Genomic DNA, 13,002 nt, shown 5'->3' on the forward strand with positions numbered 1-13,002 from the left:
GTGGCAAGAGTCGTCTCCCAGGTGCAGCTCCCCAGCGCCTCAGGATGTCCCAGCGTCCCCCTTTGATAATATCGACAGATGCCGAGCCCATCAGGGACCCCTCAGGGACCTCACTCAGGTCACCAGAGCCTGACCAAGGGCTCTCATGCGGACTTTTGAGTCTGAGGCTTGGAGAGGCAGCAAGGTCGCCCAAGAACGCCAGCTGGTTCAAAGCCAAGTCTGTGCACCTCACAGACCCACGCCTCCCATTGGTCCTCACACGTTCCCTGGACCCCTGCCCTCTACTCATCTCCTGGCTCTTTTCTCCCTGGTATTTATCAGACCTTGTGTCCTCTTATTGTTCGCTTGCCTAGGGTCTGCCTCCCCAATCCCCCCAGCTAGGAAATCAACTCAAAGAGGGCAGGGCCCCATCCTTCCTGTGCGTATCCACACCACTTAGAACAGGGCCCGGCCCACGGGGAGAACCTCTCTCTCATGTCTGTCTAGTCCCAGCTGTGTCTCCCCCACCAGACTGGGAGCCTTGTCTCCGTGTTTAGATGGTTCCAGTCCCTGCTGGGCCTTCCTCCTTGGGTTTAATCGCCCAGAGCAGGCTTTGCAGAAGCCTCTTTCCCGGGCTCCCAAGACAGGCAGCTCCAATTATTTGGCCGGCCCCAGGGCGAGGGCTGCTACATCCTAGGTACCCCCGACCTCCCCTCCTCTACCTGCACCCTCCCCAGCTGAGAACTGATGGATGCTGTCTCCTTCCGGGTGGTCCCCCGGGGCTTGCAAACCTCTTCCTTTCCCACAGCTGGAGCTCTCACTTACAAACCACATTAACCCTAGGAGCTGCCTGCTTCGTGTGCAAATGAAGGTGAAAAATGCACCTGCCCTACTGCACACAGGGAAGGACCAAAGAAGACAAGACACCAACTTCCCTGCCCCCCTCCTAGACCATCCCTACCCCCCAAGGCCAACCCAGTGCATGGGGTCAGTGGGGACCATGCTTTAGTGACAACAATTCCCTCTTGGATCACAAAAGACATTAAGAAAAAGACAGCACGTATGAACCCTCTGCGGGGCAGCTCTGGCCCCAGGAAGTGGCTGTCAATCTGCCCATCTTCGAGGCTGGAAGTCTGTAGGTCAGAGACTTGCCTGTGTTCCACATAAAGCCCGGTCACACGGCACAGAACTGACCAGGAATCCCCAAGACTCAGCCCAGGGTAGGACCCCACCAGCAGCAGCAGGGGGCAGACCCACCAGGGCCCCGGTTTCTACAGGATAAGGAGCATTTATTCCGATGAGCCATGTCTCTTCTCCACTTCACAAAGCAGAACAAATGCAGGTTGGGAGGTGACATGAGCCCAGTAGCTTTCCAGTCTCAAAACGTGATGGAAAGGCTGCCTCCAAGACAAACCTGGTCCTGCTCCTTTAAGAGCCACAGGTTGGAACCCAGAGCCACAGATCTGGCACACTGCGGGGCCTTGTGTTTCAATAAGTGACCTTTCTGTTGGCGCTAATTGAGAAGGACTTGCCTTGATGCCAGATGTGTGAGGCCCTGCCAGGGAGCGGGGAGGGGCGTGGGCCTGCTCCTTCCAGTAAAAGGCAGGCGTTTTTTGGCAGCGGTCAGTTTAGAAGCCTGGTGGCTATTGTAAATCATAAGCTGATTATTGCACTTGTTCTTAAAATTTCCCAAAGTTGTTCCAGCCGAGCTGTGAGTTGCAACACGATTGTGAGTTAAGTTTATAGGCAGGAAGACCCCTCAGCTCTTGAGTCTCTGACTCCCACTGCATATGCACTAAAACCCTGGCACCACCAGGCGGGCGAGGCTCCCTACAACCACGTGTCCTGGGCTGACAGTCACAGGAGTTAACCCCTCAGCCCTGAGCAGACACACGGGTTTATTTGGTTATCAGCAATTAAGACCTTCACGAAGACTGAAGTTTGGTTTCAGAGTCACCTATGTATTAGCAAAACCCCTTGGGTCTGGCAAACTTCTCCGCCTCCTATTCAGACAGCTCTCCAGCCGCGGCTGTGCCACCCTTCCTCTGTCTGGGGCTCGCAGGAGCTGGGCCAGCCCCGGTGCCAAATGCTCGTTAACATTTGTGTCAGTGTTTCCATTATAAAGTGCTCTTTCCCCCCCTTCAAGAATATACAACCCAACCATAAAATTACCCTCAAGGCTGCAGGCTGGCAGACCCGGTGTTCTGATTTCCTCTTGCCGGGGGTGCTGCGGGACCCCTGCTGATGGGCACGGGCCTCCCCGGGATCCTCCCCTCCCGGCACGACCAACATGCGAAATTGAGGGCGGCTCTGTTCAGCCACTGGCGGAAACTCCTCATCAAGTGCAGGGACTCGGGCTAAGACGACTGCTGCTGGGCCGGGGGACTTTCAGCCTCAGCTACTCAGAGAAAAACTAGAACGTGTGGTGAAAGGACCTGGACCCGACAACACAACTGGGCCTGGGTAGGGGGGAGAGACGCAACTTTAAAACGCTCCATTTCACAAGGCTGTCAATCCTGATGACCTAGCAACCAAAGGAAGGGAGACGAGGAGGCATGCACAGTCGCGGGTCCGGCCAATGCAATGCAACGTGTTCGCCCAATTCTAAAAATCCTTAGTAACACTTTTTAATATACAAGAATCAAAAGTACAGCAGTTTTACAATGTAGGAAAATTTAATACATACTATATAAACAACATTATTTACATCAGAAATCACTAGGACAGTGGCATTTTTCACAAATATAAATTAATTACTGTTTAGTCAACAGGTTTTAAAAGTCCACAATTTTACAATAAAGAAAAACCATCTGCCCCCAACCGAGTGGGACACAGATGGACTAAAGCAGCCTGGACCCTTCGCCTGGCTCTCCTCGCCCGACACGGCAGCCCTCGGATGAGCCAGAGGAGCGAGCGCTGGTGCTGGGCCCCCGGCCACCACTCCTGCTGACGCATTGGTTTTGGTCTGTAGGATTTCAGTGTCACTGTGTGAATTCATAACTGAATCGTGTTTGCACCGCGCACCCTGATGCGGCTCTCAGACATCAGGCTAGTGTCTGCAGCAGGACGTGAGAAGTGTTCTGGGTTCCCATCAAAGAGCGTTAAGGAATGACTAAAAGGAAGGGGAGCCCGGAGCCAGTGACAGACGGCGGGGACGAGTCTGGAGTTACCGTGTCCTCTGCCAGGACTAGGACATACACGTGAATCCGGGTTTCTGTTCAGGTTCTGGGTTCTGTTCAACCTCCCTCTTCCTCAGCCCCTGCTCTTTCTACCTAATAACTAAATCTTTCAAAGCTAGGCTCCATGGAATACCATCCTCAAAGATTCCGGGGGCAGCTTCTCCCATCCACAAGTGAGAGAATTCCTACCTGTGCAAATTTCTGGTTTTGATATAAGCATACAGTATTCATACTGATTTAGGACAATGAGGAAATGCCTCCTCTCTCCCAACCCACCCTTCAAACATACTCCGACACCTAAAATAGATGCTTTTATGGGGATACTGTACTTTTCATAATCAATTTAATACTGACCTGGCTGACACTGCCTTTTGCTACATCATATGGCACTAAAAATCCTGAATGTGAACAAAAGTAAGTTCCTTTTTCCTCATGATGAGACATCTTTGGGAATAACATCTCCTACCAACAACTTCAGGGGAAAAAAAAAACAAAAAACCTTGATAAGCACTGAAATGCAGGCCCTCCAATTCCTCCTCCTGGCCTCCTCTAACTGAAAGGACACGACCCGACTTCCCACAGGGGAAGCCGTGCTAGGGCCCACCCTGCCCACCTCCAGGGCCCGTTGATGGCTCAAGGATCTGCAAGCCAGGCTGCCCTTCCCCTTTGGCCTGAGCAAGACAAACACAGGTAGTGTCAGCACTGTTGGCAAGGAGCCCAACCTGTAGCCAAAGCAGAGGCATGATTTCCTATCTTACCCCACGGAGCAGTCTCACACGTCCTCACTGGGGTGACAGTGGCCAGGGGCTCCTCTGTGGTCCCTTGGGGCTGTGCTCTGGGCACGTGTCGTACAAGCCCAGGGTGAACGACGCCAAGTATCAGGAGGAGAAATAGATCAGGAAGTGGTGGGCCCACTGAGCTCCCCTCACGAGCTGTGCGGACCCAGACTCTCACATGGACCTCAGCACAGGCGAGGCTGAGGACGCTCTGGGAAGCAGAGTGTGACGGCCCCCCAAAGCCACCTCTGCCTCACTGGTGAGGCAACAGTAAAGGCATTAATGGTGCTGCCCAGGATACCAGCAAGTGATAATGATTTTATGAAGCCCCTCGGGTTAGTGCGGGGAGTTTAACCCTGTATATGCCCAATGGAAGGGTTTCCAGCAGCTCTGAGCCTGGACACATATAGGCACACTGTATGTTCAAGTCAGTTATTCTATCTCCATCTAGAAAGGCCTTTGAATACTCTTAACAATTACTGGCAAGTTATATTTAAAGTGAACAGAACGGAAGGCCCCAGAACCAGTAAAATGAAAGGAGCCTCCTTAACAAATGTAACCAACTTGCCTCCCATCCTGACTCAATTCAACTCTAGTCTGACTCTATCTACAGCTCAGTTACCCTGTCCTTGGATGCTTCCTGTTTTGGAAAAAAAAAAAAATGAACTGAGGCTTACACTTAACTTGATTTCATTCTAAAAGATACTGAGTTCAATTCGAATGATCTCCAACTAGCAGTGGAAACGTGTTCACCACAGGCAACTTACTTGCATCTGTCACCCACCACATGAGCGGCAGGAGATGTGTGACTCTGCGGAATCTTACCTCTTCAAGCTGGGCGAAGGGAACTCCGACGCAGCTTTGGATGGTGACCGGCTGCCACGCTGGCCCTCCCCCACTTGCCGCACTACCAACCCCCAGGCTGGGAGACCCGTCCGCCCCTCCCCAGCAGCCCGCCCTGGTGCTGCCAGCAACCAGCTCGTCAGCAAGCCAGCTCCCTCGGCTCCCCCCTCGCCAGGCCCAGGACCGTCACCCCTCATCCCAGGAATCAGAATCCACCAGGGATCCCAGCGCACTGGCCACACACACCCAGCCCTCGCCCCGCCTGCCCTGCGTGCAGCCCACTCCCAACCAAACAGGACCCACGCCCACTTCAATGCTGCCCAACTCACAGCCCTCAGAAGTCAGCTGCACAGGCCCTACTTTCCCTGGCACAGGGGGCAAACGAGGCCCACCTGGGAGACCAAACCTTTGAAATGTACAGTGTGGGAAAACTTAGTGTTGGTGGGGAAGCGGCCGCTGTGGAAGTGTTTCCCCGTCCCCCACGCCCCCAGCACCACAGGTGTCACATGATGAGGCCGAGTGTCACTTCTCCCAAGAACACGTTTGAGGGGGGTACCTGCTCCCCTTCAAGTCCTATGATGCGAGACCCCACCCGCTCGCCCCCGTGCCCCGCTCCCCAACAGCAGCATCCATCACATCATGGTGAACCAAACCCCGTGCTGTCCAGCAGGTCCCGGCAGCCTTCATGCACACGCGCTTTCCCCGACCATGCGCCAAGGTCCAGGGCGCGCCAGCCCTGGTGATAAAACATTCACGACTCCAAGATCCTTTCTTCCTTCACTGGGGAACAGCCCGTGAAGCTGGTAGACAAAACGTCACCTCTTCCTCCTAGCACCCATCAAAGTGGGAGGCCAGGACAAGGCTGGAATGGGATGGGGTGCCCAAGTGCGGGAGTGGTGACCCAAATCAAAGCTGGACCGAGCAAAAGGCCCCCCACTCCCTGAAGTGCTCCTTTAGCGGCGAGCTGACAGCAGCAGCGTGTCCAGAAACGCCATCACTGGTCTAGATAACTGGCTCCTGTGGATCAGACCAAAAACATCCAGGTGCTTAATGACTCTTGCAACTCCCCTTCTTTCCGAACTGTCCTTTATGTTTTTCTAACATTCCAGTTATAATCTGGGTTGTTTTTCTGTTCTAGTGATCTCTCCAAAGGAGACCGATGATCCAGGGGTGACTTGGAATCGTGAGGAGATTTCTGAGAAGGGGGCGAGCGAGGATCTGAGACTGCGGGGTGCAGAGGGGGGAGGGGCTGTTTATACTCCCCCAATTTGTCTGTGTGGAAAGAGCGGTGATGGTCCGAGGGTCCCTGGCCGTGGTAGCCCATAGGGGGGCGGTGATCAGACATTCGTCGGAAATCCTGCTGGTGGTAATTTTGAGGCCTGAATTCATCAGATCGCCTCCGTTTGGAGTCGTGATGGTGCCTGAAACAGAGATGCAAGGATCAGCTGGAGACCAAAGCCGGATTCCCACCCCTCCTCCGTCATCCACTGGCTCTTCCTCATGCACTCATATTTAAGGACGCTTCCAGAAACTGAGGCAAATACTTACATTACTAGGAATCGAAAAAAACAAAACTAAAGTAGTAACAAAGGGCTATTTTATACTTATTGGCAAAACACAGCCTATGAAATGACATAAGCCTCATCAAGTCTGCAGTGAAACAAGTACACACTTGAATCACTGATGGCTTTGTAAACTCACATTCCCTTCAGGAAAACTGGCAAGATCTACAAACATCTCATGTTCCTCGACCCAGCCCAGGAGAAAAAGAGCCACAGATATTATTTTGTAAGTTATTAGTAACAGCAAAAATTATAACCTAATTATAACCTAAATATGCAACAATAAGTGCAGGGTTAATTAAATTATTTTAAAATGTACTCAATGTGAAGAATATTAAAATTTTTAGTCAGGACCATGGCAAACTGCTTGCTTGTTATATATACTATTAACAGAGAATCTGTATAAGTCAACAACAAAAAGACTAACAATACAATTCAAAAATGGGCAAAGGAGCTGAAGAGACATTTCTCCAAAGGAGATACACAAATGGCTACTAAGCACATGAAAAGATGTTCAACATCTTTAATGGGCATTAATCACCAGGGAAATGCAAATCAAAACTACCATGAGATACCATGTCATACCCATTAGGATGGCTACACTCAAAACACTAAAAATAAATGTTGGTGAAAATGTGGGAAAATTGCAATTCTAACACATAGCTGGGTTGGAATGTAAAATAGGTCAGCTGCAGTAGAAAACATTTTGGTGGTTCCTTAAAAGTTAAACATAGGACTGCCACTGACTAACAATTCCAATCCTAGGTATATACCCCCCAAAGCACTGAAAAGAGATATTCAAACAAACACTTATATACCATGTTCACAGTAGCACTATTCACAAGAGCCAAAAGGTGGAAAAACTCTAATGCCTATCAATGGATGAATGGCTAAACAAAATGTAGCACGTACATACACTGGAACATTATTCACCCATGAAAAGAAACGAAGTACTGATACATGCTACGATGTGGATGAACCTCTAAAACATTATGGTAAACGTCAAAAATGCCAGTCACAAAAGGCCACATACTGTATGATTCCATTTATGCAAACTATCAAAACTAAGTAAGTCCACAGAAACAGAATGCAGAAGATTGGTGGTTGCCAGGAGCTAGGGAGAGAGAAGAATGGAGAATGACTACTTAGTGGTTACAGAGTTTTCTTTGGGGTGATGGAAGTGTTTTGGAACTTGACAGAGGAGGTGCTTGCACAACACAGTGAATGTACTAACTGCCTCTGAATTGTTCACTTTAAAATAATTAATTTGTTATGTGAATTTCACATGAATAAAAGAGAGGGAGGGAGAGGGAGAGGAGAAGGGAGGGAGGGAGGGAAAGAGACAGACTGTCCATGTTCCAGCCAAGATGGAGTAATAGGGGCTACACTTACTCTCCTGCTGAAACAATCAGAAAGGGACAAAATGTATGGAACAATGCTTTTCAAGACACCAGATGTCATGTAACAAAGAACCGCGATCCCTATGGGATGAGAAACTAATGAGGTAAGCCTTACAAGCACCGGCTCAGGAGAAGCCCAGACTTCCTGAGTTGGGGTGGGGGTGTTCAAAGTGTAGAGTGCAAGAGAAGCAAGTTCTACAAAGAGAAAGAAGTTCAAAGACCACCAAAGGTTCCCCCTCAAGTGTTCAGCTGGATACCGCTCAGGGTGTATATGTGAGGAAACTACCCAAAGGCCAGGAGAAAAAAACACTGAGAAGGATGAGATGCCAGTGCTCTGTGCTCACACAGAGTTGGAACAGTGCCTGTTCTCTTCTCACCAGCCAGATGGGAAAACCTCAAGATCCAAGGGGCACTAGTAGAGTACCCTGAGGGTCCTTGCCTCGGTGGTGGGAAATCATGAGCCTTTGCCTGAGCACTGCTCCAGTTCTGCCTAACAAATCCTAATACCAAGATCTGAAAGAATCAAACTGTTTCCAAGTAACCTGTGTTTCATTAACAAAGCTCCAGAACGTTTATAGGAACACAAAAATGTCCAGCACTTAACTAGGTATCTAATCAAAAACTACCCAGCATAGAGAAATAATAGCAAAAATAAACAAATGGGACCTAATAAAACTTATAAGCTTTTGCATAGCAAAGGAAACCATAAACAAAATGAAAAGACAACCTATGGAATAGGAGAAAATATTAGCAAACAATGCAACTGACAAGGAGTTAATTTCCAAAATATACAAACAGCTCATACAACTCAATAACAAAAAAAACAAACAACCCAATCAAAAAATGGGCAGAAGAACCAAACAGACATTTCTCCAAAGAAGACATACAGATGACCAATAGGCACATGAAAAGATGCTCAACATCGCTAATTATCAGAGAAATGCAAATCAAAACTATAACACCGGTCAGAATGGCCATCAATAAAAAGTCTACAAGTAACAAATGCTGGAGAGGGGTGGAGAAAAGGGAATCCTCCTGCAACTGTTGGTGGGAATTTAAGTTGGTGCAGCCACTATGGAAAACAGTACAGAGGAGGTTCCTTAAAAAACTAAATATAAGAGTTGCCATATGATCCAGCAATCTAACTCCTGCGCATATATCTGGACAAAACTATAATTCAGAAAGGAACATGCACCTCTATGTTCATAACAGGACTATTTACAATAGCCAGGACATGGAAACAACCTAAATGTCCATTGACAGATGAATGGACAAAGAAGATGTGGTACATACACACAATGAAATAGTACTTAGCCATAAAAAAGAATGAAATAATGTCATTTGCTGCAACACGGATGGACCTAGAGATCATACTAGGTGAAGGTAAATCAGAAAGAGAAAGACAAATACCATATGATATCATTCATATGTGGAATCTAAAAAAATGATTCAAAGGAACTCATTTACAAAGCAGACAGAGACTCACAGACACAGAAAACAAACTTATGGTTACCAAAGGGGAAAATATGTGGGGGAGGAATAAATTAGGAGTTTGGGATTAGCAGATACAAACTACCACATATAAAATACATAAACAAGAAGGTCCTACTGTACAGCACAAGGAACTATATTCAATATCCTGTAATAAACCATAATGGAAAAGAATATGAAAAAGAAGAGAACCAGGAAAATAAGACCCATAATGAGGCAATAAATCAATCAATTGAAACTGACCCAAATCATAGAATTAGCAGACAAGGATAGAAATACCATGTTGAAACTGTATACCAGATTTCAAAAGGTCAAAGACAGACATGGAAGATTAAAAAAAAAAAAAAAAAAAAAAAAAAAAGGACCCAAATGCAACTTCTAGAGATAAAACTACAATGTAAGAAATACAAAATATACTATCAATAAATGGGCCTCGAGGCAGATTAGACACAGAAAAAGACAATATTAGTGAACCTGAAGACAAAGCAATAGAAACTTTCCAAATAAAACAGAGAAAACACAATTAAAAAAAATAAACCCAGCATCAGTGAGCTGTGAGACAAATTCAAGCAGCCTACCACAGGTCTAACTGAAATCTTCAAAGGAGAGTGGGGGAACAGAAAAAAGTATTTGAAGAAATAATGGTAAAAAATTTTCCAAATCTGATAAAATGATAAAGGTGCAGATCCAAGAATTCCCAAGCACAAGAAACATAAGGAAAAATATACCATGGCACATTATAATCAAATTGCTAAAAACCAGTGATGAAGAAAAAGACATATTATGTAAAGAGGAGTAAAGATAAAGATGACAGATTTTTCATCAGAAACAATACAAGTAGAGGAACATCTTTAAAGTACTGAAAGGAAGTGTCAATCTATAAATTTATACCCAAAAGAAAATATCTTTCAAAAATGAAGACAAAATAAAGATTTCCTCAGACATAAAAATGCTAAAAGAATTTATCACCAGCAGACGCACACTAAAACAAAAGTCCTCCGGGCAGAAGAGAAATGATACAAAATGGAAATACAGATCTACACAAAAGAATGTAGGGCAAATGCCCACTGGAGTCAGATAAGGTGGTACAGCAGGGTGAGGGGTGAGGGGTACAGACCCCTCCTAACAGAAGCTGTTGCTACTCGGCCACAGCTGCTGTGCTAAAGCAGCCTGGTGTTACCAGATCCTCCAAAAGAAGGCAGGACATGGAGATGTTTATATGAAATTTTCCTATATTAAATTCAAGGTGCAGTCAAAGCATGTCTTTAGCCTAGGGGAAACCAAAGTTGCTAGGAAGCTAAAATACAACTAAGTCCTGAAATTAAGAAGAATAGATAAAACCTCTTCAGCCCTTCCTGTACTTGCTAACTCTCACAACTACTCTCACAAAACCTTGGCCCATCATATCATGATATATAGTTGTAGAGAAGGGACAACTTCAAAAGACTTTGACCGCTAAACTGTGGGCTCCTAGCACGAAAGGACCACAGGCTGGGACCCACCTAGTGTGGCCAACAGCGTAGCGCATAGCTTAATCATTTTGGTTGCAGACTCTAATATTTTATGGCTACACTTCTCCAGATTTCCTCACAGGATGGAGAAAACTCCTCCTGCACAAGTGTGATGATGAAACCATAAATGGCTCCTTGGCCCAGAGAATAAAACTTAAAACCTGTAACTTGGCATTCAAGCCCCACCCCCACATCCAACCTGTTCATCTTCTGGGCATCCCTTCCTGGGGGCCTATCCTTGGCTGGGCCTGTGATGCCTAGTCCATCTCTCTCTGCTTAGCTGACTCTTCAGGGCCCAAACCAAGAATCACCAGCCTCCCCTCTTCCTCAGCCCTCAGGAAAAACACAAAAATCCATTCTTTCAACCGTCTACTCAGCACACAATGTCAGCTGCCTACATCATGATTTCTCCCCAACACTCTGAAGATGTCTTGATGGCAGAAACACAGCACCAGACTTCAGGCACATGGTAAGGATGAGCATCTGATGGATAAATACATTAAGTTTCTGTTGCTTGTCTCTCCACCTATAAATACTAAGCCCCTGGCAGAGGTCAGTGCCTGGTGTCTGAGGGCCCTCTGCATACCGGTCATAATAATCCCTGTGTCCCCGGTGGTCTCGGTCGCTGCTGTACTGGTCATAAGGTCTCTTTCTGGACAGGTTGTTGGGTCGGTAGCTCCCTGAACGGTGGGCGTCCATGTGTCGCCGGTCCCCATAATGGTGGTCCTTGTACCAGTGCTGCTCATACTGATGGTGCCTGTCACCACCCCAGGGTGGATTGTTATTGCCACCACCATAGTTGAACTTTCTTTCCCTCTGCCAGTCGCCTCGATCTGCAGAAAAAGAAATAATGATCTCATGATTCCAAGAACTGGCTGCATTTCACTTCCACTAAAGTTTAAACTGTAAAGGCCTGACACATGTTACAATCACTACATTTCTTCCTTCTTGGCCTTTTTGCTGCTGGTTATCATACAAGTAATGAGTCCAAAATTCTTTCCCCAAAATTTTAAGGCAAAAGAAAATTCACCTTTCTCCTTCTGAAATTTAAGAACCACTGTTTTTCATTTTCTTTCTTTCTTTCTTTTTTTTTTTTTTACTGCTTTTCATTTTCTACACCTGCTTACCTTCCAACCTGGGGCTTACCCTTAAAATGAAATTTCACTAAAACAAACAACAACAACAACAACAAAAAACCCCCACACCAAACATTAATTTGGAAAAAGGCACTGCTGAGTTTCACAGCCACAAGGTAATACCCTCCATTTATACATCTAAGGTTTATTTACCTGCTGGTACCATCAGCTGTGCCTGGTCCCTGAAAATCTTTCCAGACTATACCTACTGATCCTACTCTTCTTCCTTAGCCCACACCAAAAAAATAGCACTCCTCCTGTAAAAAGTGATGGCTCTAACTCTGGATTCTGTAACTCTCAAGGACAGAGCCAAACTGAAATTTGTTTTAGCTTCAATAAGCCTCCCTTTTCCCCGGAGGAGAAGAATCACACTTATCTGAATCCGAAAAGGCAGTGAAGACACAGAAGTAGAGGAAAGGAGGCTATACTGGGTTGAAATGTGGTCTCCAAAATGTATGTCCACTTAGAACCTCTGACTGTGACTTTACTTGAAAATAGGGTCTCTGAAGTTGTAATGATGGATCTCAAGTTGAGATCATCTTGGATTTACAGTGGGCCCTAAGTCCAATGACAGATATCCTGTTAAGAGAAAGGCGTAGGGAGATTTGGGACAAAGAGACACAGAGAGGAAGGCCATGGAGAGATGAAGACAGAGAATGGAGAGACATTCACAGAAAGATAGACAAGATGAAAACGCAGAGGGCTAGGTACCAGATGAAGGAAAACGATAAAACCCCAGAAAAACAACTAAATGAAGTGGAGATAGGCAACCTTCCAGAAAAAGAATTCAGAATAACGATAGTGAAGATGATCCAGGACCTTGGAAAAAGAATGGAGGCAAAGATCGAGAAGATGCAAGAAATGTTTAAAAAAGACCTAGAAGAATTAAAGAACAAACAAACAGAGATGAACAAGACAGTAACTGAAATGAAAATACACTAGAAGGAATCAATAGCAGAATAACTGAGGCAGAAGAACGGATAACTGACCTGGAAGACAGAATGGTGGAAATCACTGCTGCAGAACAGAATAAAGAAAAAAGAATGAAAAGAAATGAAGACAGCCTAAGAGACCACTAGGACAACATTAAATGCAACAACATTCGCATTATAGGGGTCCCAGAGG

General features: G+C 46.4%; 1 protein-coding gene across 1 annotated transcript; it reads right to left on the bottom strand.

Moving 5' to 3' along the window:
* Positions 1-2,614: 2,614 nt before the first annotated feature.
* Positions 2,615-11,616, bottom strand: LOC114485516 (chromodomain-helicase-DNA-binding protein 2-like; the record flags this gene model as incomplete). Its single annotated transcript, XM_028487083.2, has 2 exons — positions 2,615-6,198; positions 11,328-11,616. Coding segments are annotated over 2 exons (623 nt in total), but the record flags the coding sequence as incomplete, so codon positions are not given.
* Positions 11,617-13,002: the final 1,386 nt, after the last annotated feature.

The sequence above is a fragment of the Physeter macrocephalus genome, unplaced genomic scaffold, assembly GCF_002837175.3.
Source record: "Physeter macrocephalus isolate SW-GA unplaced genomic scaffold, ASM283717v5 random_1664, whole genome shotgun sequence".
Lineage (NCBI taxonomy): Eukaryota > Metazoa > Chordata > Mammalia > Artiodactyla > Physeteridae > Physeter > Physeter macrocephalus.